Source organism: Buteo buteo, chromosome 1 (assembly GCF_964188355.1).
Source record: "Buteo buteo chromosome 1, bButBut1.hap1.1, whole genome shotgun sequence".
Classification (NCBI taxonomy): Eukaryota; Metazoa; Chordata; class Aves; order Accipitriformes; family Accipitridae; genus Buteo; species Buteo buteo.
The window spans coordinates 81746561-81773592 of record NC_134171.1 but is presented as its reverse complement, the minus strand read 5'-3'; the positions used below and the strand labels follow the sequence as shown (position 1 = coordinate 81773592).

Genomic DNA, 27032 nt, shown 5'->3' with positions numbered 1-27032 from the left:
TGTGTTTGTGTGTGTGCAAATGCACGTGAAGGGGATTGGTGATACCTTTCTTTGAAAATACAGAGCGGAAACGTTAGTCAAACTAAAAAGGATTCATTACAGGAATTAATACACAGATCCTTGTCCTTCATCTAGCATTTTATCCCTGGTCACCATCTTAAAGGCAGGCTAACAAACATTGGTTCGTGTGCCTCTTTTGAGAAGCTGCTCACATCGCAGGTAATAGTGTTAAAGGCAGGAGGGGTGTTTGGGAAAGAAGAGACCGGTGTCTATGAGAACAGCTGGTGAAAACTTAAGCTCTGATTTTGGAGGAAAATCCTAACAGTTTGTGAAACATAGACTTCGTTTAGCATGAAAACAAATTGTCAAAATGTCCTTATAACAGCTCTAAACATTATTTCTGCAAAACTGAACTAAATTCCTGACTTCTGCAGGTGTTTCAGGGACCTTCCCAGAAGGTGCTGAACATGTCTGAGAGCATCAGGAGAAGCCTAGGAGGGACCCAAGATTTGCAGGACTGAACATTACGCCGATGTGGAACAGGAAGCCCGATGTTTTATTTAGGCTCCCGGTCATACATGTGGCCTTCCAGAGGCAATATTGCGAATGTGAATTTTGGGAACCATCAAAAACTCAAGGTCTTGGAGGGTTCCTGTCTCTGAGGCAGGGATCTCTGTAGTCACGGTGCCCAGGGTCCTTAGCCTCCACCACGACGACGACGACTACTACTACTACTACTCCACTAGGTAGACCTGCCCAAGGAAACACAATCCCAAGTTACTACATAGCCTGTCCATGAGGACTGCACAATGTGGAGGGCGGATGAGAAAGGATCTAGTTCTTCACGCAGTTTGGAAGGAGATCAAGGGAAGAAGGGGAAGTTAGATATTTCTGCTTTTGAGTGTATCTATAATTTGCTGTCATCATGAATTATTTTATTTCCACAGACTCATTTTAGGAAGCGCTTCTGGTGCGGGAGGATGTACCAGTGTCTGGCATCCCAGGGTTACATGGCCAAGGTTACGTTGCCCCATCACCATCTGAGGAATATGACTGAGAAGCTTGTCAAAAATGGGCTAACTTGCCATTACTCAAAGTCATACATTTGGGAATGGATCCTAGTGCTGGGTAGTGATTCCACTGCTGCAGGTGTTTTTTTTTTTCTTTTGTGTGTGTGTGCATTATATATATATATATATGCTCACTATATACATATTACTATTTTTTTATATGTACTGTAGATATAAAATATGTGCAAATATATAGATGTAGACATTCTTTACATTAACGCATTCTATACATGATTTTTATATACACTGCCTAGTAAACAGGATTTTTGCGTGGGACAGGTTGCCCAGAGAGGCTGGGGGATCTCTGCCCTTTGAGATATGATCTGATCTAACTTTGAAGTTACCTTTGCTTTGAGCAGGGGCTTAGACGAGATCACCTCCAGAAGTTCCTTCCAACTAAAATTATTTTAAGATTTGATGAAAATTTTCCCTGTATTTTCCACTTCAAGATGGTTTTCTCAGGCTTCTATGGTACATACTTATTAATAGCAAGAAGTCTTTTAATGCATTTATTCATTTTTGTCCCTAACATCTGTCCTTAATGCTTTTGCAGTTATATAGCCTGGAGGTTCATTCCGAAGCTGTTCTGTACAGCAATTTCCTGGTGGTCTGTGGAAAGTTGGAGGACTACAAAGTACTAGTTTTGCTCTTGATTTCCAGCTGAAAATTTGTAGAGAAAAAAAGCAAAGAATACTTTCTGCAATGTTTCTTTCCACTGCAAGCAGCTGCTGTCAGGATGTGATTTTTGATTGCCTCTTCCCAGTCTTGCTCCTTCCCTGAAATCTATGCTAGGAAAAAAAATCTGACAATGCCTGATGTGGTCTTGGCAATCTTCAAAGCCAATGCAGTCTTCATAGGACTACCATGAAATAGTAATATTCACAGTAACCATCATAAGGACAGTGTGAAATGGCTAGTCACTGTTTTTCTGATAGGAAAACTGAATTTAAAAAAGAGCGCTGCCTCGCCTGACATCACTGGCAGGGTCACTGCAAGACCAGGACTCCAGGTTCCTTAGTTTCAGCTTTTGGTTTGGAGCGCAGGTTTCTGCTGTAAGGGGGACAATCAAACCGGCTGTAGCTGCCCTTCTTGAAACACAGTTCAGTGAAGAATTTATAAATCCAGTGAAGCTGAGTGATTGATTTCTGTGTGGTGAGGATTTCGGCCCACTTCACGTGCTTATAACAGAATTTTAACAGAAAATTCTTTGATACTATAGTGTAGGAATTATAAAGAATTCACATTATTGACTTACTGGCTAGAAAGGAGTTTAGGGTCTAAAGTTAGTCAAATCCTTAATGGGATTTTGAAATCACTCATACTATTTACCCTATGCCAAAACTGATTTGAATAGCTGTTAACCGGGTCCCGGATCAATGGGCAACTGTCAACCCTCGCGGATTTACATTCCCTCTTCAGACACTTTTCCCCCAGTGCGTTATACAAACGGTGTAATACCCAGCGCTGGCTGCGGACCGTTCGCCACGTCCAGGGAGGCGAGCAGGGCTTTGGCCATTGCCCTGCCTTCCTGAGATATGGGACTTCGCTTCTTTTTGTATTTATTTCGGTGAAGTACTATGCTAATCTGTAGTGCCATATAAATAATTAATAGGAAGGTCTCTGATGGTGCTGAACACAGCCAGCTCTGTCTGCAGATCTATTTTTTATTATAGAGCTATTACTTGAGTCTGTTCAGCATTTCCCTCGAGTAGCTGTCTTAGTGTGAGGTCTGAGAGGATATGTGGGTTTATTTGAAGTGAGAAAAAAGTCATGTTTTGCACTCATATGTAATATGTTTATTGCAAACAGAAGAATTTATTTTTCCTTTATGAGTGGAATACCCGATTTATCAGATCTACTTCTGCTGCTATTTCGTAACTCTGTCCTAAAGTCAGAAAACCGTTGGGAGTCTAACTGCATTTAATTCAGCACAGAGGAATGCATCTGTTCCAGTAAAAGTTCAGCCAGATTTAGCTGAATGAGTTGAATGGGGGGATATTGCACCAAATTTACTAGCTGCTCTTGACTAACTGGCTAATAATATCACTTGAGAACTCAGAGGGTGGTTTTTGGTTAAGTATTATAGGGGAGATGATGCTACGATAGTGACACAAGTATCCCGGCAGTGAGAGAGCACCTTGGCCAAGTGCACATGTGTGGGTGCAGGCAAACAAATGGCCGTGGCAATTGTTCAGTCTCTCTTCTTGGAAGAAGGAATCATAGCTATCCATCTTGTACTTGTTAGAAGATCTAACAAGTAAAAGCTCAAGTGAAGAGCAAGGGGACAGTCTATCAGGGCAGAAAGTATAAATTAAAAATAAAGAGCATTAATCAAAAGCAGGGTCTATTTTAACCAGGACCACATAGATCAGTAAATGCAATTGCTTCCAATTCTCCAGCGTTACCTGGCTGGGGAAGGTCAAAGGCATTAGGCAGCGAGCAGCCACAGACCCTGCTCCCGGTACCACTGGAGCAGGGTATCGCTGCAGCGGTTACCCACCAGCCGTGATTGCTCCTCCGTGTCAGTGTTAACCGCTGAAAAGATTTACAGCCTATTTGGGAAATCACTGAGGGTCTTTAATATAAATCACGACTGATTCTGAAGGATTTTTTTTAGGAATACTAACCGAATCTTGCTGACAAATCCTGGAAAGGGATAAAACAGCAGATGCTGAAGGTGAGATCGGGCGGTGATTCCCTGTGGCTGCTGACCAAGCTCCCTCCCTGCAGGTTGCATGCAGCAGGGACAGAAACCGGTGGCTCTTTCAGCAGGGTAGTGAAAGGGCTTAGGGCTTATTTCTTATCAACTCTAATTTTTCAAATCTTAAGCATTTTCAGCAAAAGAAGTCTCTCGAAGGAAGGCTATGCAGGCTTCGGAATCGGGAGGAGGTAATCTGCCAGCTGTAGATGAAGGATTTTTGGTGCAGTTTTTAAAACAAACAAGAAGATCAGGAACACTTAGTCTCATTTATAGAGCTCTCGCATCTTCTCCCAGGCCACCTGCCCACTCAGTGGAAAACTGTGGTAAGTATTTTGCTCTCTGAATGAGATTACAAGTCAGGTACGGTGTCCTTGCAAGGGCATGGCCCCTTCTTCCTTGTTTGTAATGTGACAGCAATATCAGCATTTGAGCCAGAATTTAGCAGCTGTAGTAACGGCTCAGCTTTCTGGGAAGGAACGGAAGAATCTACGTAATGTCCATCAACCTTTCCCCCTCCTGTTGTTGCAGACCATGCTGGAAAATATGCTGAAATGTGAGATTTCCCCACTATCTCCCTCTTCTAATCTGTTCAGCTGCAATGGTTTTGTTGCCTCCAGGCAGAGTCAGTAAAGGCGGCCCCTCATTAAGAGATGCTCGTCTGAGAAACAGGTTGAGTCTGCAACTTTCTCTGCCGGTTCCTTCCCCGCCTTGGACGTAATGGTTTATTTGTCTTGTGTCTGGATCTACCTCTGAACTGGGCTCCCACACCCTCCCACCTCAGACTTTGGAGTTCATGGCAGGTCTCAGCTGCAGGATGCTGCCCCAGTGCTAAGCTGGTTTCTCCTGGATTCTCACCCAATGCAGGCTTGGAATGGCAGTTTGGAGAAGGAGCTGGTCCCTGTTTCCCCCAGCACGGAGGCAGCCAGCCCCACTGGGTGGTGTGCCGTGAGAGCCTTTCCCCTGCCAAGGCGAATGCCCCAACCCTTCACGGAGATGAAGGCTGTTTCTCTTTGCAGTCTGATAATTCTGCTGGCTGCTGCCTGGGGAGCACCAAGTAGAGCCTTACGCTGTTTTCTGCTGTTTTCTGCTCCTGTCAGAGGCTGTGTGGTCTCTAAAGAGCAAAAAGCCCCAGCTCCTTTGTTCCCTATGGCTGCAATTCTACTTGGCCAGTACAAGGAAGGATGCTTCTTGCATCTCGCCCTGTATCCACATCTATGTGAAGCAGGTAGGGTTTGTCCGTCTGTAATTCTGTTGGAGCGCTCGCATGAGAGAGGCCAGAAGGGCAGAGGCAGAACCATCATCCAGCTCTGTTCAATCACCAAAAAACCCCCTAAAATAAGTAATGAACAGGAAAAGCATCTCGAGGCTTTAAAGGGACAACGTCAAGATTTAAAATAGTATATTAATAAAAAATTCATGTTCGGCAATCGTGATCCTGTTGCAGCAAACTGTATTGGTGTCAGTCATTGTGCTGCATATCACTAATAGTAAAATACAGAGACTGGTATTTAAAATTCTTCTCAAGTAATGTTTGGGCCATGCCAAAAAAAGATCAAAGTCTCCCCTTCTTTGGTACAATACAAATATATAGTAAAGGACAAGTAACATTACCAACTGCATTTTCTTTTAGTTGCATATGCTATCTTTCTTCCTTTAGTTTCTTGTTTGTTCAGAATTGCTTCTTTAAGCAAAAAATCCCCAACTACACAACCCCCCAAGCTGTTATAGGTGGGCACTCAGTTGTTATAAATTATTTATCGGCTAGACTAATGGAGGCTACCTTCTTTATCTTCTTTAATTTATGGATTTGGATGTACTAAGGTTTAATCAGAGTGGTTTTCTGCTCCTTTACTGCCCTTGGAAATCATTTACTTGGGTAACCTTGTCATAAAAATAAAAATTCCTTAAAATTCTCATCATGGACATTTATCTCAAAATTCTGAACTCCTACCAGCAATCTCAAATTTCTACTTCAAATTTATTGCTTAAAAACTAACTGATGTATACGTTTTGTGGTGCAATTAAGCTTTTTTTTTAAACACACTTTCAATCATAAAGGAGAGATTGGAACAGAGGTGATATATTAAAAATTCAGGTCTGTCCTTCGGTTTTCAGAATGGGCGTGTTTGGGTGATGATGGATATAACTAGTGGCTTTAAGAGGGTACCTCCATATGTTTAAATGAAGAGCTTCTAAAGCTTTTGGCCTGGGAGGGGGAACAAGGAAACCACAGCAGTTACTAATTCCTCTGTTCCTGCTGTCAGTGGTAAAAAATGGGAACGTCCAAAATATCCAAATGCAGAAGGACAGAGCAGAAACATGGCTCTCCTCAGCATTTTCTTGTCTGTAAACAGGTACTTTTAAACTCATATACTCAGTGTGCAGACTTTTCCAACTTTGTTGTCTTTCTTAGCATTAATTGCTGTTTTTCTTTATAACCCTTTCTAAAGTATGTAATGGGAATCTCAAATCATTCATTCAGATGATTTCCATATACCTTTCACATCGCTTCTAGCACCTGTACACCAGCTTTATCTGTGGTCTGTTATTTTTTTCCCACTTGCAAGTCTGTCCATTGCCCACCCTCCCTGTGAAAATCAGAAACCAGGGAGTCTAAGTTAATGGCGTACCGAGAAGCATCATAGAATCATTTAGGTTGGAAAAGACCCTGAAGATCATCGAGTCCAACCATTAACCTAACGCTGCCAAGTCCACCTCCAAACCATGTCCCTAAATGCCTCGTCTACACGTCTTTCAAATACCTCCGGGGACGGTGACTCAACCAGTTCCCTGGGCAGCACAGAGCGGCTGCCGGGGCAGGCACAGCACTTCTGCCTTCTGCCAGCAGCTACAAAACCCCAGCTCCCTGCGGAATCCAGAAACACTGATGGTTGTGCTGAGGTGCCCCCAGAAGCTTTGGAGATGGGTGGAAGCAAGAAGGCAGATGGCGGTCGTTGTCCTTTCCCTGCCTAGCCTTGCCCATCTATTTCACTGTGCAGGGGGGAGAGGAAGGTCGATCCTGAACAGGTAGAAAAAGTCACACTTAGTTGTACTGTAAGTGAGAGCGTACCTTGCAGCAAAGCGATAAAACTGTTTTCTGGCATTCTTTCTGGGCAAAGTAAAAAATGCCTTAAGATTGAGAAAGGGCTGTCTTTTAAATTATTGTGGAATATTTCTCAGCCGAGTTACAGGTAACGTACCCATACCACACAGTCTCCTTTGCACTTCCTTCCAATGATCTAGGAATGCTTCTGTTTTACAGAAAGCCCAAACTGTATTTAATTGATCTGTCTACGTTTATAGGTTCCTTTTTATCCTCAGTGGATTGCAATTAGACATCTGGCTGCAGTCTGTAAAAAGTGTAACTGTGCTAGAACTTGAGTCCCTAAAATTAAGTAGGCTCGCAGAAGTCTATGCCAGTGCAACATTTTTCTTTGTTCTTGAATAAAAGGATGGCTTGCTAGGAAATTCCTATCACCCAGCTTTCCCTGGTGGAGCTGTGGAGACTTCCACGTTTTCATCAGTTATTCTGAAAACTGGAGTTTGCAAAATCTTGACAGGTAAGGATGTGCTTTAAAAATCAGTAGGATTAATGTTGGTTTTTAATATTTTTGAGATGTTTGATATTTGTCTAGCAGAGCTTAACTTTTTTGACCCTTTTTCCTTCTTCGTGATGCTGTCTTGCATTATCTAGGGACCTCACTTCAGTGTTTTGATCGTGTTTGTTAACTGGAATTGGAAGTTTCTGCAAAATGAAAAAGGAATTGCCAGGCAAATGTTCGTGCTTTACACCGCACTCATCTCTTTTACCAGAGGTCAGACTGCTTCTGCCACCCCTATGTCCTTCAAGTTTAAAGTAGGGGGAGATAAAGCCTGTCTTGTCCTCGAGGACATGTTCAAAATCCCTCCATCCAAGAAAATCCTCCTGCTTACCACTGCTTTATTATGCTTCCCAGCTTGAAGACAGCATAGTAAGTTGCCCGGAGAAGGAAGCTGGAAGCTGCAAAGTTAAACGGCAATGCCCATGGTAAGTTTCTACTCAATTCTCTTGAATAGAAACATCAAAGGCCAGTATGTTCTCCAGTAAAGTCAAGCCAGATCACCAAATGAGGCTGACAAATTTGAAATCAACCATTTCAGAAGTTCTGGTAGGTTAGTTTGTCGTAAAACTAAGTAATTTTAGGTAAAATTGAGAACAAATCTCTCTAAGAGCCAGAGGAAATGCTTCAGGTCATAGATGTATGGTTAAAAAGTATCACCACACCTTTCTAAAAAGTGGGGAAATTATACTCGGAACAAAACTGAAGTACTGCCCTTCAGATCACTCGGGATTAGAGACTTGGAAAAAACCCTCAAACCTGCACCCTTGAGAAATTGAAGTGGTACGACGTATTTGTCGAAATGTATGAAGCCTTTCAGCCCTTCCAGTGCCTTCCTAGGAAGGAAACTTCTGATAACAGGGAGCCCTTCTACCTGGCACCACAACCCAAGGCAGATCCAGGGGCGGCAGGTAAGTCCAGGCTTCTGCTGGTTGTGACAGATGAAGCTGGATGCCCAGATTGCTGGCTGAGTTTCTATGCCCTGTGTTCTTTAGGCTGTCACGCCAAATTAACCCAACGGTCCCCTCTGACCTTCCCAGCTTAAACTTGTCTAGGAGCTGGCGGCAAGCCAGCCTGTCCCAAGCCCCCTCAGAAAGGGAAGAGGACCGGCTGGCTTGTCGGTCTGGAAAAGGCTCTGGAAAAGACCCTGAGCAAGGACAGTAGCTGCTCCCTCGCCCCATCAGTGGGAGATCTGGCAGGGAATTTCAGCCACGAGAGAGAAAAAGAGGTTTTGGGTGAATTCCCTGCCGTCTGATGGAGCTCATCCCTTTCTAGATACTGCTAAATCATTCCTGACAGGGACGACTTATCCCCAGGGCTTCTAAAACTGCTTCTGACGAACAACCTTTTTTTGGTATTGGAATGCACTGAATTTCCCCAAGCATCGTGCATCTGTGAAGTATTTCCTGTTAGAAAGGTATGCTGGTGCTCTCTTCAAGCTCCTCATCCCGGATTTTGTAAATTACACAGGGCGAATGCTGTGCTGTGCCGTAAGTACACAAAGTGAATTATTTGGAAGGGAGAGTAAACATTTCTAGCAAGCATTTTTTAATCAGAGAGTGTTTACTGATGTGTTTTACGACATGTTTTCTTGGCTGCTTGGAAGAGAATGGGAACATAATTTTGAAATTTCTTATACTTTTCCACAACTTGTCATTTGTATGGAACACATTCCCGTGGTATATAGAGCCTTCCACAGGGAATAATTTTTGGTGAAAGATTCAGCCCACACCCTAGAAGAAGGTTATGTCTTCCAAGCGTAATAATGTCTGATGACAATAATAATACAGTAAAAATCAGTGTTTCTAATATTTGTGATCCTTTCATAAGTCTCACAATAGTGGAAATTTTTGGTTTTTCTCTGTTCGCACAAATATGAGAACATCAGCTGTCAATCTTTATGGTGAATAAGTTTCTAGCACTTAGGATCAGTGAAGAAAGCTAAGCTCACCAGCATCTTAAATGCTTGCATAGTATTATCTCAGAAAACAAAAGATGCACAGGAAGGTTGGGGGGGATGTTTGTTTTGGTTTTTGCTTAAAAAATATTCCTTGTTCAAAGCCATTCACATGCATTTTGGTGGCAGGCAGAAAGTGGATTACTGAGCCAGTTAACTTTTAAATCTAATTGCTTTTGATCTTAGTCATTATAGGTAGTACTTTTCTCTCTAAATATTCCTGTTGAAAACTGTGTAGCTACTTGCGGTGTAAAGTATGAATCCATGTAACTTAGGATCATTAAATTGAGAAAACCATGTTCACCAAAGTATCAACCTTTTACTTATAGGTGTAACACTAAATTTCTGCTCATTTCTGAAGTGAGAGGTTCTATTACTCTCCTAGCTGTAGGGGAGTGCCATAGTTTGATTTTATATGGGAATAGCTGTTTAAAAATCATAAATACTGGATTGTTCTGATAGGTTTTACTTGGCTAATGCTCTGCTACCCAAATGAGGTTGTTTGACAAGGTGCACATTGAAATCCTGAAAAGAATTTGCAACTGTAAGATGAGAAATAGCTAAAAGATAGGCGGTATTTTTCCACTGTGGGAAATCTTCCTTATTCCTCAAGGAATGGGCTCTGCATTCCGCCTTCTTTGCCCCCTCTCTCCTCTGCTGGCGTTTAACACACCTCAAACCTTTGCCGTCTGAGGCTATAGCACCAGCAACCAGCCACTGAGGTTATTAAACCCAGGATATTTCCATATGACAAATATCAGCTGGATTTGATCAGTTTAATGTCAGAAGAATATTAGAAGACTGGTTTTAACTGTCCTGCAGTGACCTCTTTCCAGCCTTTTGCGTACATGTAGATCTACAGACACATACCTGTGTCTATATATACTGTGACGAACCGTAGCTTTTCACATTTACAAGCTGGTCCTCTTATACTGGCATAGCACTGAATATCGCCCAACATAGCAACGCGGGAGAGCGAGGACAAGTACTTATGAAAGTACATGATTCGGCCAAAATTTTTCCCCCCAACGTATTTAGTCAGTTAAACAGTTTCAAGCGATTTTACTCTAGCCTGGCCAGCACCGCGCTGCCCTGTTGTACCCTCATGTCGATGGACGGACTTTGTATTTATTGCCTTCGGAGAATGCCCAGTGCAACATACAGGGGCTTGTTGGCCATGCCCCCAGCGTAAACCATGACAATAACCGTAAAAGAGTAATAAACGCCCTTTTCTAAAGACAGTTTCTTTTCCCCTATGGCTTAGTCCACTGTAGTATCAACTATCAACACAGGAGGGAAGAGAAGGGAGTTTCTTCTTACCCCAGCCCTCACGCAATCTTGAAAGGAGAGACAAAGAGTACATTCACCACAGGTAATTTCACATCCAAGTCCCAGCCGAGATGCTGAAAATGCCTAAACCTCCCTTTGGTGTCATCCTAAACTCCTGAAATCAATGTGTGTACCGTCGACTCAAAATGTTTCCTTATATTAAGCAAACAAATGACAAGGTGTCACCAGGCTGAGGCTTTGCCTTTTGCTGCTGAGCTTTGAAAGGTACCTGCTGCCTGAAGGCTGAGAGTAAATCCCCTCTGGTCTTTAATACAGAGCTGCTCTGTAACACCCACCTTGCAATATTTACAGCAGTGATGGGTAGCTTTTATTTCCTGATAACGTACTGGCAGCATGTTCCCAGTTACAAGAGAAATAATAGTGAAAGCATATGGGAAACCTTATTCCCTTTCCTAATAACAAATACAGTGGAATTACACTTTATAATACCACAGACATATTTGTTTATGATGCACATAAATCTTGGAATATGTTACTAGGAAGACACACGCAGAGCTTTTTTATTAAAGAATTCACATTCTGCAGCTGAACCTATTTTTTAAAAAAGAAATGCATTATTATTATTAACCATGTAGAGCATAGCCTCAGCAGCTCACACTTATGCCTGGAGCTCTGTTAAAGATTTCCTAAATTAATAAGATTATAGAGTATTTAGTCTCTATTAATTATAGATACATATAGATTAATGCTTATTTATCCATGTATATTCAACCAATTTCCAGACATTTGTGCTAATTTGTTGAAAAACCCACAGTAAATATTATTACAAAGGAGGTCGTCAGTCTTTACAGCCCTTGGGGATTAAATACGACTGGAAAACAGAGAGAGCGTAGCCCTGATCCGGTGTCTGCTTTGATCCTCATCCCTTGTCCTTCTGTTCTTCACCACGTTGCTTTTGCCCTGGTACAACCTGCCGCCCGTGGCATCTTACAGCCCCTTTCCCGTCGAGGATTCCTGTCTTTCTTTTCTCCTGGCACGTTCACGGCACCAAACCAGGCAGAGGTAGGGGGTCTGGCCCCTCGTCTTTGCTTCTAGGTATTTTATCTGTGCCTATGGCTATAGGAGAGAGGGTGGGGGAAGCACCCAGGCACCCCACAGCCCTGAGATCACGCTCAGAGCTGCTCTTCCAGAGAATATTTTTGAGGCCAACCCCCCTCGATATTGATCTCAATATCAAAACTTCCATTAACTAAACCGATCCTGCTCTGGGCTTTGTATCTACACTATCAGCGAGCAGGCTAACGTACGGACCTGCAGACTTCCGAGGAGTTAAAAAACCCAGGGAATGGAAAATTAGATTGAGATCTACCCTGTTAAAACAATTGGACCTCAACCAAAAAAGCACTTGTGCTTTCAAGAATCACTGACAGCTTTAAGAGCCAATATTTCATGAGTTTTGGGGAAGGCGAGCAAATACGGGATGCTGTCAAAAACGTGAATTCAACCGTTCTTTATACAGCCTTTACTTGAAGGTCTGATGTTTTGGGGTGAAAAGCATAGGGCCTTGAATCCCGTGACTTTGATTCAATCTGATTCAATCGAGGCAGTTCAAGTACTATATTGAGACAACTTTTAGAAAATGCTTAAATGTTGCTATTTTGGGTTTAATCTGTAACGTAAAAGTTACATTAATAATTCTGGCTTTTACATAAAATGAAGAGGCAGTAAAAACCTGACATACCCATTTCCTGGGATATTCTCATATTAAAAAAGTCTCTCAGCAGAGTGTGAATTATTTGCATTTTTTAATTTCTGGAAGATCAGCAATTCCAAAGCTACATTTAATTATGATCTTTTGGAAATTTTTTTTTAATATTCTTCAAACTGCCTACTTTTCCTTCAGCCTGCCAGAGCAGATGAGCTGGCAGATAATAATTTTCTTTAAATCACATTCTAGTGGAACATTCTGCATTTAATAAATCAACATTTTGCCATGGGAAACTTTCACTGGAGCAGTCCAAGTTGATAGAGTAACAAGAATATAAACTTCATTTTCCCCTGCCTTGCCACTTTGCCATTTTGGAAGGATTTTTCACCCATTTAGTCCAAGGATAAATGGCTAAACAGGTTGGAAGGAAGGAAAACTTAGAATCCTACTCTCTAAATCTTTGCATTTCACCATACCTTGGTCAGAAAGTATTGGGAAATATATTTAATTTGTGATTTAAAAAAAAAATAATGCAAAAATGCCAATTAAATGACTACATCAATCAAAAAAAGAAAACTCTCTCAGATAACTAATTCAGCCTTCTCCAATCAGAAGTGTTAAAAATAGCGTGGATGTCATGTGCTAGAGAAGCTGAGTGTATATCATACCATAGATCCCACTTCGGTTTGGGGGCTGTCTGGATGAGAATGTGAACAGCAGATTAAAGGAGTGCTGGTAATATGAAGAAATAACACAAATGTAGAAAAGAGTAAGGCTCACAGAAATTTAGAGAAACTGTCATGGCTTGGTGAATGGTATTTATAATTTGTGCTCTTGAAGGGGAAAAGAAAATCATCTGTGGCTTTATTTCCTCAAGAAAACATCTTATCAAAGATTAACAGTGAGGTGGTGTTTTGCTAATAGAGTATGTTTGGGGATGGGGAGGCATTAGTTTCTTTCAGGTGAAAGTTAAAACAGCCGGTCACTGGTTCTGGTTTTCTAAAATGAGCCAGAGGTGGGATAACGGTTTTCCCGCTCAAACTTAATGGCCTCAGAAAGGAACAGGCTAGTCTAACCTTTGCAAGCTTGTTGTAAATCTTACTGCTAATTAAACAAAAAAGGGGATTTTTTTTTTTTATTTTATTTAAAGGAATCCAGGATTTAGGAGACCCTGTCTCACAAAAAACAAATTAAAAACAAATAAAAATAAGAGTTTCACTCAACTTCAAGAATTTCAACTTGTTGACTACTTTTCTTCCCAAGGTGTATCCAAGTATACTTTAAGCTACCCACAGAACAACACTTGTGGGCAGTATGGACTGGGGTGACAGGCCTGGGTGAGGCAAACTCTGGACTCTAAACAGGCAAAGTCGCTCTTAAGAAGGACATCACGTTGCCTTAGTAGTCTTTCTGTGCCAACCTTAACTGGAAATGCAAAAGCTTTTTATCGTATGCTGTACTAATCAATGGTAAATGCTGGAGTTTTAAATCAGAAAACTTTAACACATGCAATGTGTTGCAATAAATCAAATCCTAATGAACAAAAACACTGTTCAGAAAGCTCCAGAGTGTTTTTACTAATACACTGGTTTGCAGGAAATTACGAATAACTTATCCTTTCATTTTCTTGTTAATTTTGAAAATGAATTCTATTAAGGTTAAAAAAAAGTTTTGTTTTGTTTTCATTCTGACATTACTTGAGAGAAATTCTTAACCTTTATGAAATATTCTGTATAAAATATTGTAACTTGAAATTATGATTTATCATATTTAATATTTCCATTAAAAATTTAGAATTTTGTCCACATGAAATGGTCCTTTTAAATCACTAGTCTTACTTTATACCATTATAATTTCCCATGAGACCAAAAATTTCTTTTGTACTTTTTTTTGAGAAATGAATTAATAGCAATCAAAAATCATTTTTATGTAAGTGTTGTAGAACTAGAGAGGTTTTTTTTTACAATGCCGTATTCAATAGTAAAAACAAGAATGTGAAAAAAATATGATTTTAATAAATGGAAAGACACTTATACTGTAAGGTCCTATGCAGGTGAGTCTCATAAACAGTTAGAAACCTTGATTTTAGGACCACTGTATATTCTGGCACAGGTAGAAAGCTAATTGTAAGGAGAAGTATTATTTTATTAGGACACTGTTTCCAGAATAAAAGTTTGCCATCAACATAAAAATTTAACGTGTGGCTTCCTCTCTGTGGGTGACGGTGCTCTGTGGGCAGTAGTCCTCAAATTACTTTTGCTTCTTATCTCTAAGAAAATCTCTGTAGAAACATTGCTTTGTGCATTTGGCCCATAAGGAACAAAGTTTTATTCCTCTCACCTCCTGTATTTATGTAGTAATTGTGTTTGTGCCTGCAGAAAATTATTACGGTAGGATACAAAGCTATGCTACATCCACGTACATCACTTGGAAAGGGTACCGATGTGCATTCAGAACAGGAGCCGTAAAAGGGACGCGTAGATGGCAGTGCTAATAAATGTATGGATAAGACATTAAAGGCCACGGAACGAAAGTGAAAGGTAAGCTAAAACCGATGTTGGCATCCTGCTACTGCACTGAGAATAGGCTGGCAATGAAGAAGCAGGGGGATTTACTGGAGAACCTTGCTGGTGCTAGCGGGTGTGCGACAATAAATAAACAGGAGCTCTCCCGATCTGGCGCACGAGTAATTTGTGCTGGCAGCAAAAACGCCTGAAAAGAAGTGAGAGTCGCTCTGTGAGGGGGTTCAAAGGAGCGGGGCAGCGAACAGTGATCTCTGCTAACGGGGTCGGGGTGCCCTGTGTAGCAAAGTGGGGGGCTGCCTTGGAGACACATTACCATCTATCCCCCAGCAGGTGCTTCCAGGCATGCATGCGGCACACGGCAAAAAAAATAAAGCCATCTCATAAAATTCCTAAGCAAGGGAGCTCTGGGAGTCTATGGAAAAAGAAGATTTTTTCAGGAACTTCCCGGCACTATGGTGTCCGCGTTTTCACTGTTTTGTAAGTTCACGTGAGCATGGGTGAAGTTTCATGGGTGCTGCAAACTGCTAGCCCCAAATAACTTCAGCACAAATATTCCCAATCAACCCTAGTCTGGAAACAACTGAAGCAATTGAAAAAGAGCTTTATACTTCTGGCTGCACGCGCTGCCCTGCTCGCTGAGCACAGTGCAGGCTGCCTCTCCTCCTGGGGCGCTGGCAGTGGCATGCGCCTGTAGTATGGGCCGTAGCAATGGAGAACAAGGCAATCTCCTACAAATTTCTGGTTCAGCCTGCTATATATCTTGGCAATGACAAACAAGCCCCCCTTAGAATCAGCTGAAAATATAATAGGTACTGGAAGCTGACAACGCAGGTGAATGGATCAGCGCTCAGCACTGCTGGTGCAGTGCTGACCTGGTGTATGCAGGTGTTGGCCTTATTCAGGAGGTTGGAATATGGAGAGTCAATCATCTGCAGATTCTTACCATCCTCCTTTGAAAGCCCTAGTGATACTGCATCGCCACAGGGTCTGGAATAAAGCAAGAGACTGATAGACACCATTCGGTGCCCAAACCTCCCAAATGTGTACCTACCAGATCCTCCCGAGACACCCTTTAAACACTAGCAAATAATGAAGGGTTTACCCATCGCTTGCCATTGGCGCTCTTGGTTTTAAACTGGAGAGCCTTGATTTGTGTCTCCACAAAGGGTCGGAGAGTTGCCATGCCAATAGTCATAGGTCGAAAACTGACCATCGGGTCTAACTAGTCGGCGTCTGATGGAAAGCCACAATGCATCGTTTAGTGTTTATTACAGCTCGTACTTCCACAGCAAACCGTGAATGCTCTGCGCAATTTTATCTTCTTTTGCTTGGCCAGTCACCAGAATATTATCTGGTGACATAAACGTAAAAGACAGGATTATTTTCTCATCAAATTTGATTCTTTGTGTGTGTGCTTATGATCGTTGCAAAAAACCCCAAGAAAGTCTGATGGACAGACAGCCCCTTCAGTGGTGAAATAACTTTATCAAACTGTCACGGTTTCAAATGTTCAATGAAGTCATTCATTTTTTTTTGTTTATTTATTAAAGTAGCTAGACACAGACCATATGAAATTTCCTAAATAAAATAGTTTCTTGCGAAGTGAATTTCTCCAGATGCATCAGTGTGTTTGTATGCAAAGCACTACTCTCGACAAACTCTGCTGAAAGCAATATATGACTCATTCTAACTGTTCCAAGCTATGCATGACTCATGTTGAACAATGGAGTCAGAAGGTCATTTGTTCTTATGTCTCTGTAAAAGTATTTGGACCCTGTATATGTCCAGAGGAAAAGGAAACCCTTCTGAAAATTGTCCAGCCCTTTGGGGGAACCCTAAATCTTCCCACAGATGAATGCACAGCTCACTAGAGGCAATGGTCACATCCTAGATTTTGACCAAAGGCATTTTTTTCTGAAATGAAGCAGGAGGTTTAGCTTGAATGTTATCCTATTATCCGGTATCATAATCTGCTTATGATTTACCAGTTTTGAACTTCTGCATGCTGGTATGTGATGTTTACCTTCAGGAATGATAATTAACAGACAGTGTCCATCTATGAGAAAGTAATTTTGCACTGTAGAGGGACACCAAGCCCAGTGTTTGAGGTGCAGCTCTTGCTAGACTCTTATTCTGCCCTCTGCGTAAGCTGGAATTTGGTAACTTTTACCTAAAAGCCCTTACATTACTCTGCCTGTATGGAAAGAAGACAGGTGGAGACGTGTAACATTAGAAGTAAAAGCATTAACTGAAGGGGTCTATGGCCATATTCATAAAAGAGACAAAGAAGATCATAAGATTTAATTTGTGTGAGCGTATGCGTATGTAGGTATATGTATATATATAGAGATATATCTGTAAGAATTTGAAACCAGGCATAGGCGAAGATTTGTTTTCATACTACATTATGATACAGAGGTGGGCAGAAAATGCCTAGTTAATTATTGCTAAATATTTTAAGTTTCAAAGTTCTTCTTTTCTCTTTGCAATTTTCTCTTATCTCTTCTCTTTGTCCATCTTCCATCTATTCACCCTTTTTCTGAGTATTGCCATTTTCAAATCATTTGAATAATGCCAATGATATTAAATTGAGCTTTTGCTCTAAGTGTTGTTTCTTCTGCTCACATTTGGATGACAAAGGCATATTTAAAGTTACTTAAGTAACACTGCTACTAAAGTAACTGCATTATATATGGCATTCATGGTAATGTGTTTATTGCTGTATCAAGTGCTTCTAAGGCAATAATTATGACTGCTCTTTAAGTCTGCATTGGCTAGCCTTTCTAGAAAGGTATTTGATCATTTCATAGAGTGTTACTTCGCTATACAGGAAGCAATTGTTATTGCTCCTTTTTAGCTAATATGCATTGTTTCAAAACTCAGGTTAATGTAGGCCTCTTGAGAGGTTGATATAAAGCAGCCGTGTTTTTTGGCTCCTATGGATTCCCTAAATGTTATGAAAATGATTTAAATTAAATTAAATTAAATGAAGTTAAATTAAATAGAGTACCAAGCATATCCTGGAAATATACTCCAGTATGATACAACCTGTGATTCGGAATTATTTTGGAGAAGGGATTCGAGAAATCAGTATAAATCCAGGGAAGCAGTGGAAGTGTAGACAAAGGAATGTGTCACAAGACAACGACGCTGAGCATAGGCTGTGAGCACTAGATATTTCTGAACTAGACCAATTACTAAAAAACCCTGGCCTTTCTATATTTTAAAAGGTATCATGCTGTTCTTTAAAATTTCAGAATTGTTAATCTTTTTTTCAAATTAAGTTCTATTGATTTCTTACAGTTAAAAAGCTGGAAGAATGAAGGATGATTTTTCTCTTTTTTTTTTTTTTTAAAATTAATTTGCTTGCTTTGTGAAAGATTAAAATTTTTTCTTGGGGAAAAAACCCATTCAGATTTGTGATAATTCTGTGGTGCTTGTACAAACAATATCAAATTGCACTGCTTGGAGTCTTATAAGCCTACAGATAGAAACCCAATCTGCTCTCTGGGACAAGAGAACATTCACTGAGTTTTCAAACATTCAGGAAAATCTTGCTTAGACCATGTGATAGAGGTACCCTATTAATATGTGGGAAACACGGAAGGAACATAATTGTCTAAACTAATGAAATGGAAGAGCTAGAAAATTAGAGCCACCAGAATGTGTTTTCTGGCAAGACTATAAAACACTGTCAAGACCTACCACATCTTCAGTGGGAAACCTGGCAGATGAGAGAATCCCACATCTATTATAATTCAGGCAGGGTACTCAGATAGCCAGTCAATCCGTCAGGCCGCCAAGGAGAAAAATAAATGTTTTGCTGATGGCAAAGGAATTGTGTTTTTTAACTACATCAGTACTGAAATTCTGAATGAAAGAACAGGCTTTATTGAAACAAAAAAAGTATGAAATGTTTCGCGTGATGTGTCTTGACAAGGCACTTGAGCAGTATTCAACGCTCAAATTATTGCAGAAAGAATTGGGTGATTCAAGAGACCTCAACAAGGGAAATACTGAGGGAACTGTCATCTCTGCTGAAGCAGAATGGAGTAGACACTCCCATTTTTAAAAAGACTGTCTGATTATTAAATTTTTCTTATAATGCCTTCTCAGCTGCTTTTTAAATTCATTTTTAAAGTCTTTAAGACCATCCAAAAGTGGGAACTCCAGAATTTCACTTCATTGTGTTCTTCACTGCCACTCTGAAGTGCTTTAAAAGGTGACATGGGGGCAACACAGCCTATAATGACTAATGCTCGGCTGTCTCCTCTAGCTTCCTACGCTCATACATTATTCCGTTTTTAGTTTCTCCCTGTATTGCCCATTGGTGTGGTTACTTTACAGGCAGGAGTTTATTATTATAAAAAGGCTATAGGGATGACTATTGTATCTCACATTATCAGCAAAGAAGTGATTGCTCTTTGCAGCTTCTGCTGAAGGAAAAAGCCGCAGATGAATGAACAATAAAAAAAGATTTGTTTCTAGTGCCTATTTATAGCAGCAGGAGTTTCGAATTTTGCTCAAGCCCCGGGATTTTGAGGACTGATATTGAGTACATTTGGAAATAACCGGATGCAGATTGAGGTATTGGGTTGCTGTAACTTCCATCATAATCTTCCCTACAGTTGGGTGTGAGTGCAGGATGGGTAGAAGAGAATAGAACATCCAGAGAAACTCTTCAGAAACCTGAGTTAGAAATCCAAGTGTCCACTGTAATCCTCCCTAACTCTTAATTCTGGTCTTGACAACTGCTGGCCAGTTTCTACGGAAGGCTGGGCATATTCTGTGACACTAGATGCCAAATTCTGTGAAGGGGTGCAGAAATGTGTTCTTGTCTGTTAAATAGAGCTTCCTTAACCACATGCCTGGCACAGATCTGTACCACCAACTCCAAACAGCAGGAGAGGTAAGGTATTGCAGCAGAACTGAAGTAGGAACGAGCATTGGACTACACCAGTTTATTAAATTCCTTCTTTCAAAGGGCATTTAGAGTTTGCATGGAGAGGGAGGAGGGTTTGCACGCAGCGGCACGGACCCACCCTGTGCCTACCTGCAGTTTTCTACTATCATTCTGCCATGCCTGGTGATGTGGCCCAGACATCTCCAATTATTCCACCTGAAAGTAATTGTCCTTGCAGAAAGATCAGAAAAAGCATGTGCTGGAGAGATTCAGTTATTGAGCTCAGCCTCCTGCTGAGCCAGTACTCTTTAATTTGGAATTATCAGAAAAGATGCAACTCCAACATGAATTCTTGTCTTTAAAACACTAAAGTGAGCAAGAAATCACAGCCTTTAAGTGTTCAAGGCTTTTTAATGATGGTGAAGGTCAAAGACAAAGTGCAGACTTGTGGAATTGAGGAGGTGTCAGAAACTAATGTAATTCTTATTTCCACTGAAGTAAGTGGACTAAAGCTCAGAGTGGAAGAAGTGGGGAGAATGGAGACAGGCTATGCAGTACTGCGAGGAGAAGGACGGACTGCAGTCAACAGTAACACAAAGGACATTCCCAAGCATTGCTCCATCATTTTATAGTCTCTCAGAAAGCACAAGGATGCTCCTGCCCTTCTGGCAGCAATTAGAGGGAATACAGAAAAGGGAAGTGTAGCTGTTGGAGAAAGGGGCTTTGTGATACGATGGTGCTGGGACGGGCAATTTCTCTGTGATTACCAGCTCCAGCTGGGAGAGCAGTGGAAGAGAGGGAAGCAGGTGGCTCCTGAGAGAGTCCACCTGGAAGAGGCTATAGAAAGGAAGCTGTGCTGTAGTACAAGTCCTAGAATTATGAGGAGGGCAGAAAGTGGAAGGTTAATGGGGTTTTGTTTAAGAGCCTTAGTTTGTACTGTGATCTTGCAGGGTTTTTTGAATTAACAATAGAAAGTGTATTTGTGAAAGGTGCTGGTTGCTGCATTGAGCTCTTCCTGGAGTAACCATTGTACTAGCTCACGCTATAGCAGGAAAAAAAAAACCCCAAAAAACAAAAAACAAGACTTTACCAAGTTCTTACTACCTGTTTGGGTAATGCAGCTCTGTTTGTGCTCAGTTAAAAGGCAACTTTAAAGGTAGAAGTTTTGTATTCTTTATGTATGGCAATCCCAGACACAGCATAACCAGATGTTTCTAGGGTTTTTTTGCTAAATCAATGGTGCCAGCGATCCTGGACTTGTTGTGTGGCTAGAAACCAATATAATTTGCAAGTACATGAATTCAGTAATTCTGCAAATTAACTGATGAATTCTTGAGTCTTTTGTCTTCTAAAAATCAAGCAGTGAGATAATATATTGGCAGGAGGGAAAGGGAGAAATTCATTTGCAGAGGCTTGCTATGCTCAAGATAGATCTCCGCAAAGCTTGGGAAAATAGCTTTCTGTGGCTCTGCTGAGTTCCTGTTTAATTACTTAGCCAGATATGACCTTGTACAACTTCTATAATACAAGGCACTAGGAGATCTTTTGTGGTAAACAGAGCCTGTAATAACACTCTTCTCTAATCTCTGTTTCTCTAGCTGATGCCCCCCTTTAAAAAACTATATATATTCCTGAAGCACCTAATCGAGAAATGGCTTTGTGGGGGGATAAAAACGTCTGATAATTACACAGGAACAGTCTTACTTGTCTTTTTATTGTTACATACAAATACTGTTATCAGAAGACTCATTTCTAGTCGTGTGTCCTTTGGGTTGGCAGTTATATGTTTGTCACTGGAAGGAAATGCCTAAGAGGTTGAACAGAGTGATGTTACTTGGTTGTGTTTTTCATACGCTTTAGGAGGTGTGTAGCTGTTCATTTGCAGTTTTCTTGCATACACCTGGGAATCTGCTGTGTATGAAAGTATTCCCGAGGGACGTGGGTGTGCGTGGCACCTTAGGAGAGCCTAATGGAGAGTCTGTATAACTCTGCGAAGTGAACCTGCACTGTTTGCAGCAAGAAATGCTAAGAACTGAAGGAATTGGAGAAGTAGTGATGCGGCATAATGCAGTGGATTGTACTGTGATGAGAAATTGTTTAATTACAAGCACTGCTTTATATGTTTCTCTTGTTTTGGTTTTGAAAGCACTGTATAAATAAATATTTTCTTTTATATTGGTGATGCTGATGTTTTAAACTTGCATTGCAGGGGACAAGATGGAATGAGTTTTAAGGTGCATGGGTGCATGACAATATAAATGTGGACTGTGGGGTTTTTTTTAATTTGTTTTTTTTTTTTTTTTTTTTTTTGAGGGGGGAGGGGTTGTGTGTTTTTTGGTGCTAAATACACCTGTAGTATGCAGTTCAGGAAAGAAAGGAGATGGCCCAAATTCTGCAAGTTTTTGTCGAACAACATACAGAGCCTGTGCTAATCCCTCTAGCTATCAGAGCCATTCACACTTCCACCCTTATCGTACTCTTACAGGACAAGCACAACCTGCCCCTAAATCTCGCGGTGCCTCCACGTGTCAGAAACAGCCTCTCACCTGCCGTGAAAAGGCAGCCCTCCCTGAGCAGCTGGCCACAGCCGCTGCTTAAAAATGCATGGCAATGCTTTGACATCACTTAAATATCAGCCTCTTAAATATCGTCTCCCTTTGCTATTTTTGCCTTTCAAGCAAAGAAGCTGCTCTGCCTTAAGGGGTGAAGGCAGGTCCGCTGGTTCTTAATTGCCCCCTTCCCCAAGTGACTTGGGAGATAGTTCTCTAACTGGCTGCAATCATCCTTTACTGTAAACTAACCAAAGTACACTCTGATTTCGGTGTTATGTTCATTAGCAAGCATCCTGTTTTGAATGTTAATGTATTCTGGGAATGTCCGGTCTATACGAACGGACTGATTTGTAGTAGCAAGTGTTTCTGAAATACCCCGAGGAACAAACCTGTATTGGGTAACTGATTTGAAATGAAACCCACAATGTTAAGGACAGAATATCAATGGATGGTCGAGTTGCAGAGTGGATTTACGTGTGAACATCATCTAAAAGGCAGATAAACTTTTTATTGTCCCCAAAAGAGCGCTTGATGGGAAGCTTGGTTCTGAGCCTGTGCCGGCAAAAGATTTCTCCGTGTGGTCAGTGTTTGTGCCGTGATTTCTTGTTTGAGGTGAAGAGGGGATTTATCCCGTGAGTGTCACTATCGGTGGTTTTGCGATGGAAGTGGGCTGCTAATTTAGCACTGGAGAAATGTGGGAAGAATGAAAGCTTCCCTTCATACCTTGACTCAAACATAATCCATGAAAAGAAGACTCACCACACATGCCTTTAAAAAAATAATTTTAAAAACCCATGTCTGAATCCTAGAAGATGCTTTCTCTTGTTATTTTCAAGATATTCAGCAGCATGGACTGCTCGCTTTTCAGATGGGTAAATGTGTGCAGCATATAAAAGTGATGCTGAACGCCTTTAACAGCTACAGTTCTGCTGTCCAGGCCCTACTCAAGCCCCTGGATCTGGAGTTTTCTGCCGTGTCTCCTATAATGAGCAATGAAGCATGGCTGCTCTGCCAAGCACAGGTGGAAAGGTTTGCATAGTAATGTTGTCAATTGCTGGATAATAAAGGAGGTGACTTGGGTTTTTTTCTGCCTAGTGAGATTATTCCAGTCAGAAAGTATGATTTGAATTTCCAAGTGACTCTGTGTGGACACTCTTCTTATAGTAATAGGGGCTTTTTAACCAACGTAGAATAATAGACTTCCTTAGTGGAGCAAACCACATCAGAAAAAGACGCTCTCAAAAATGCTCAGGCGGAAAGCTATTGCTGCAAAACTTGTTCCACAATTGCCTTTTCAGTTAATTTCCTCTTAAACACAAGCCCCTTCTCAGAGCATTTTACCATATATTTCCGGAGAGAGAGCTCTTGATCGCTGAGCTTGTGCGCAGTGCTCAGATCTCAAGACCCTAGGCACTTGGAGTGCCTGGTGCTAGAAATCAGCCCTGATGAGCATTCATATGCCTGGTTTGGCTAATAGAATTACCCAAACTGTTCTGATGTGCAAAATTGTTTTCACTGTATACGAGACTACCGCTTTTGCTGGGTATTTTGATACCTCTCTTAATGATCTGGATGAGGAGGCGGATGAATGCAGATGTGTAGAAATGGAAGTAAGAATTTAGAAACAAAATAGAAATCTGCATTTAAAACCAAAAGGCTTGCTTATTGCTCATGAAAGTATTGGGCTATTTACAGGAAAAAACCTGCTAGAATAAAGGCTTGAGAATGTGATGTTGCATGCTTAGGAACTTCAATTAATCTCTGAATTTGATGATTCCCACATGTGGAAAATTGCAAGGAAATAACTGTCATGCTATTGAGTTCTGTCTATTCTTTCCAAGTTGCACACATCTTTGAAAATTACTCTGAACAAATCTAATGGTGTCCCTGGATACTACAGACTATGAAAATAAGTTTAAAAGAGCCCCCGAAGAATAGTCTGTGGGCTTTTCACGGTATCAGATGGTTATGTCATTTGCTGAAGTGTAGGCTATGCTTCTATCGTGTCACTGGTAACTTTAAATGATTATCTGCTAGTCTGCTAATGAAAATTATCCTGCTAATTCTTTAAATCAAAATGTGACTATAACTTTTTCAGGTTTTTGTTCCCTTTTGCTTTTTCTGTCCTTTTTAAATATAGTGATAGTTATGTGAGATTTAAAAAGGCACCCATCTTCTCTTGTTCTGTCTACTTTTCAGAAATAGTGAAAGTATACAGAAAATGCCTATGAATGGTATTTTATATATATATGTCACATACGTACATGTGTATGTCTGTATGTGCATAGGGAAAACCAAAGTAATCCAGTGTAAAACGTGTGGTGTCATCTAAAAATTCAGATATCTCAGCAGCAAACTTGTTCCAGACACAGAGATCCTTTTATTTAGTTTAAAGAAAGATCTCCATTATGTGTGGTATAAAAAGTCTCTTTTGTTACCCAGGTGCTCTGGGTGAAGCCCTTGAACAGAACCTAGATAAGCAAGAGGCAGCCAGTACGTTCACTTTATGCATTACCGTATGAGGCCATGCCTATGTATCAATGTATATACACATACGAGAATGCGTTTCTGGATGTATGTGGGTAAACAGACTTTTAAAGTAATCTCAGGTTATGGTTTCTATATCTGCTAGCTATACACCTGCAGCCTTTACTAGGAAAGCTTTTTCAAGCTTTGTCTCTCTTTAAATACCCGTTTGCACATACATCTATCTGGGATGGTATCCCCCAATTCTTGTCTTACCTTCACATCGTTGACGTTCATCCTTGTTCCCTCCTTCCCAACGAAGATGTCATCTATGTCAACCAGAATGTACCTATCCAAGGACAGCGTGAGCTTCTTCCCCGACAGGAAAGAAATGGCATCAATAAAGATCAGTTTGTGCAACCAGAAGGTCAGGTTGTTTCCAAAAAGGACTCTCTGAATCCCGTCGTGAAGCCCCAAGTCTTGGATGACGGTGGCATACAAAGCAGCCTTTGGCAATGCCACGGGGGGCAGTCTGGAGGTCTGCAGTTCGGTTAAAAGCACGGGTTGATAGGTGGAATGGTTAAACTGGAAAACCGTCCAGTCTTCGCCAGGCAGTGGACCTTTCTCAACCCTCGGTGCTTTGGTGATGTGCAGCAGGGGAGACTGAGGGTTGACCACACAGTCTTTGAGGGCTACGTTATTGTAAAGGTGTAATGGCAGTCCTTTCAGTTTTGTACTTGGGGAGCTGTTCTCATTGGCTTTATGAAAACCAATTATGCTAACACTGTATTCCACACAGTATTTTTCCAGAAGCTCTCTATTCCATGAGTCCATGGATACATACTTTAAAATATTCTCATATATAATAATGGTGTATTTTCCTCTTCCGTTGTCTGTGAGGGGGGGGATATCCCCCTTAGCTGGTGCAATGACCATGTGGTACTGAAACCTGCTGGACTCGAGGATGGCTATGATGTCTTGCCCCAGCTGGGAGTACTGGCTTTCCACAAACAGGAGGACAGTGGGATCAGTTTTAGATGGATCAATTGGCTTAGCCGTTTTCAGCTCCGCGGACCTATATGGTAGAAGCTTGAGGTCTTCACACTCGGTTTTTCCGGTGCTTTCCACGAGGGCCATTTCTTGCTTGTAGCCGGTGTAAAGGTAATAGGCAGAAATGACAATACTTGCCAAGCAGAAGGTCGCGAGGAGAATGACCAGCGTTCTGAAACTTCTGCGGAGCTTCACGATTAGATTCATCTTTCGCAGGACTTCCAACTTCTGTTGGACTTGCTGCTTTTTTGGTGCTCTTTCCTAAAGTGCCATCGGAATGAGGAGATGCAGAGGTGCCGATTCCCCTCCCAAGATGTTCATGTGACCATTGCAGTGCATTTATGAAGCTGTCGGGGAGGTTATAAAGCTGTTGGAGCGGGAAGTCAAAGGATTCGGAAAGCTAAATTGAAAGAGGCTTTCTCAGAATGCAGCAGCTGCCAATAGTCAATGAAGAGGACTCTTAACATTATCTGCAACGAGAAGTAAAAGAAGAGTAAATAAAATCCATAAAGCAATGAAAAACACATGTTAATAAAGACAGTGATTGATACTGGTAATTTGAGTCGAGGGAAGTTTAAGAACAGTTCAAGGAGCACTCACTGTCACTTGCTTTCTTGATGGATGAAGATAAGCCGTGTTAAACAGCTCTCCCATGTTCTTTGGGTATAAAAATAAAGTCTAAACATAACTTTTTGAGCACATGTATCTCTCCAATTATGGACATTTCTTATCTAAAATGATTCATTGCTACTGCAAATGGGAATGACTGAAGATTGCAGGAAAAAATTAGGACCAAATAAATGTTTGTTAAATATCGGGCCATGTTCCATGTCAAACTCAAACTCCATAACTATTTTGAAAGGGGTAACAAATTCTGTGCTGGACTGTGAAACCAAAGTGAAAGGCATGAGAGGACTTTGAGGAAAGATTTGTAGGACTTGTCCTTCCAGTTTCCATTCTGGACTAGTACTTTACAGTCCGTTTAAGGACTGTCTGGAATGATGAAGGTTGTGCATGGAGTTTCCAAGCGAATGAGTACGCTACTAAAACTGCGGAGTGCGGCCGTGCATGCCTCTGCCTCCACCAGGGATGAAAGGGAGGTGGTACGGAGCATGAAAAGGAGCACAAGGGAGTTGCTGGGTGGGCACGCAGGTGGGCCTAAGGGTCGTGATGCCTCCAGCTAAAGGACTGGGGCTTTGGTCTGCCCCGGC

The 27032-nt window shown here is 41.3% G+C and overlaps 1 protein-coding gene across 1 annotated transcript in view; it reads right to left on the bottom strand.

The window, feature by feature from the left end:
- Window positions 1–26028, bottom strand: part of NDST4 (N-deacetylase and N-sulfotransferase 4) — an 85712-nt gene extending 59684 nt beyond the window's left edge. The window contains exon 1 of the mRNA XM_075025968.1: window positions 25048–26028. Within this exon, the coding sequence (XP_074882069.1) occupies window positions 25048–26028 (981 nt within the window). The remainder of the gene's footprint in view (window positions 1–25047) is intronic.
- Window positions 26029–27032: the final 1004 nt, after the last annotated feature.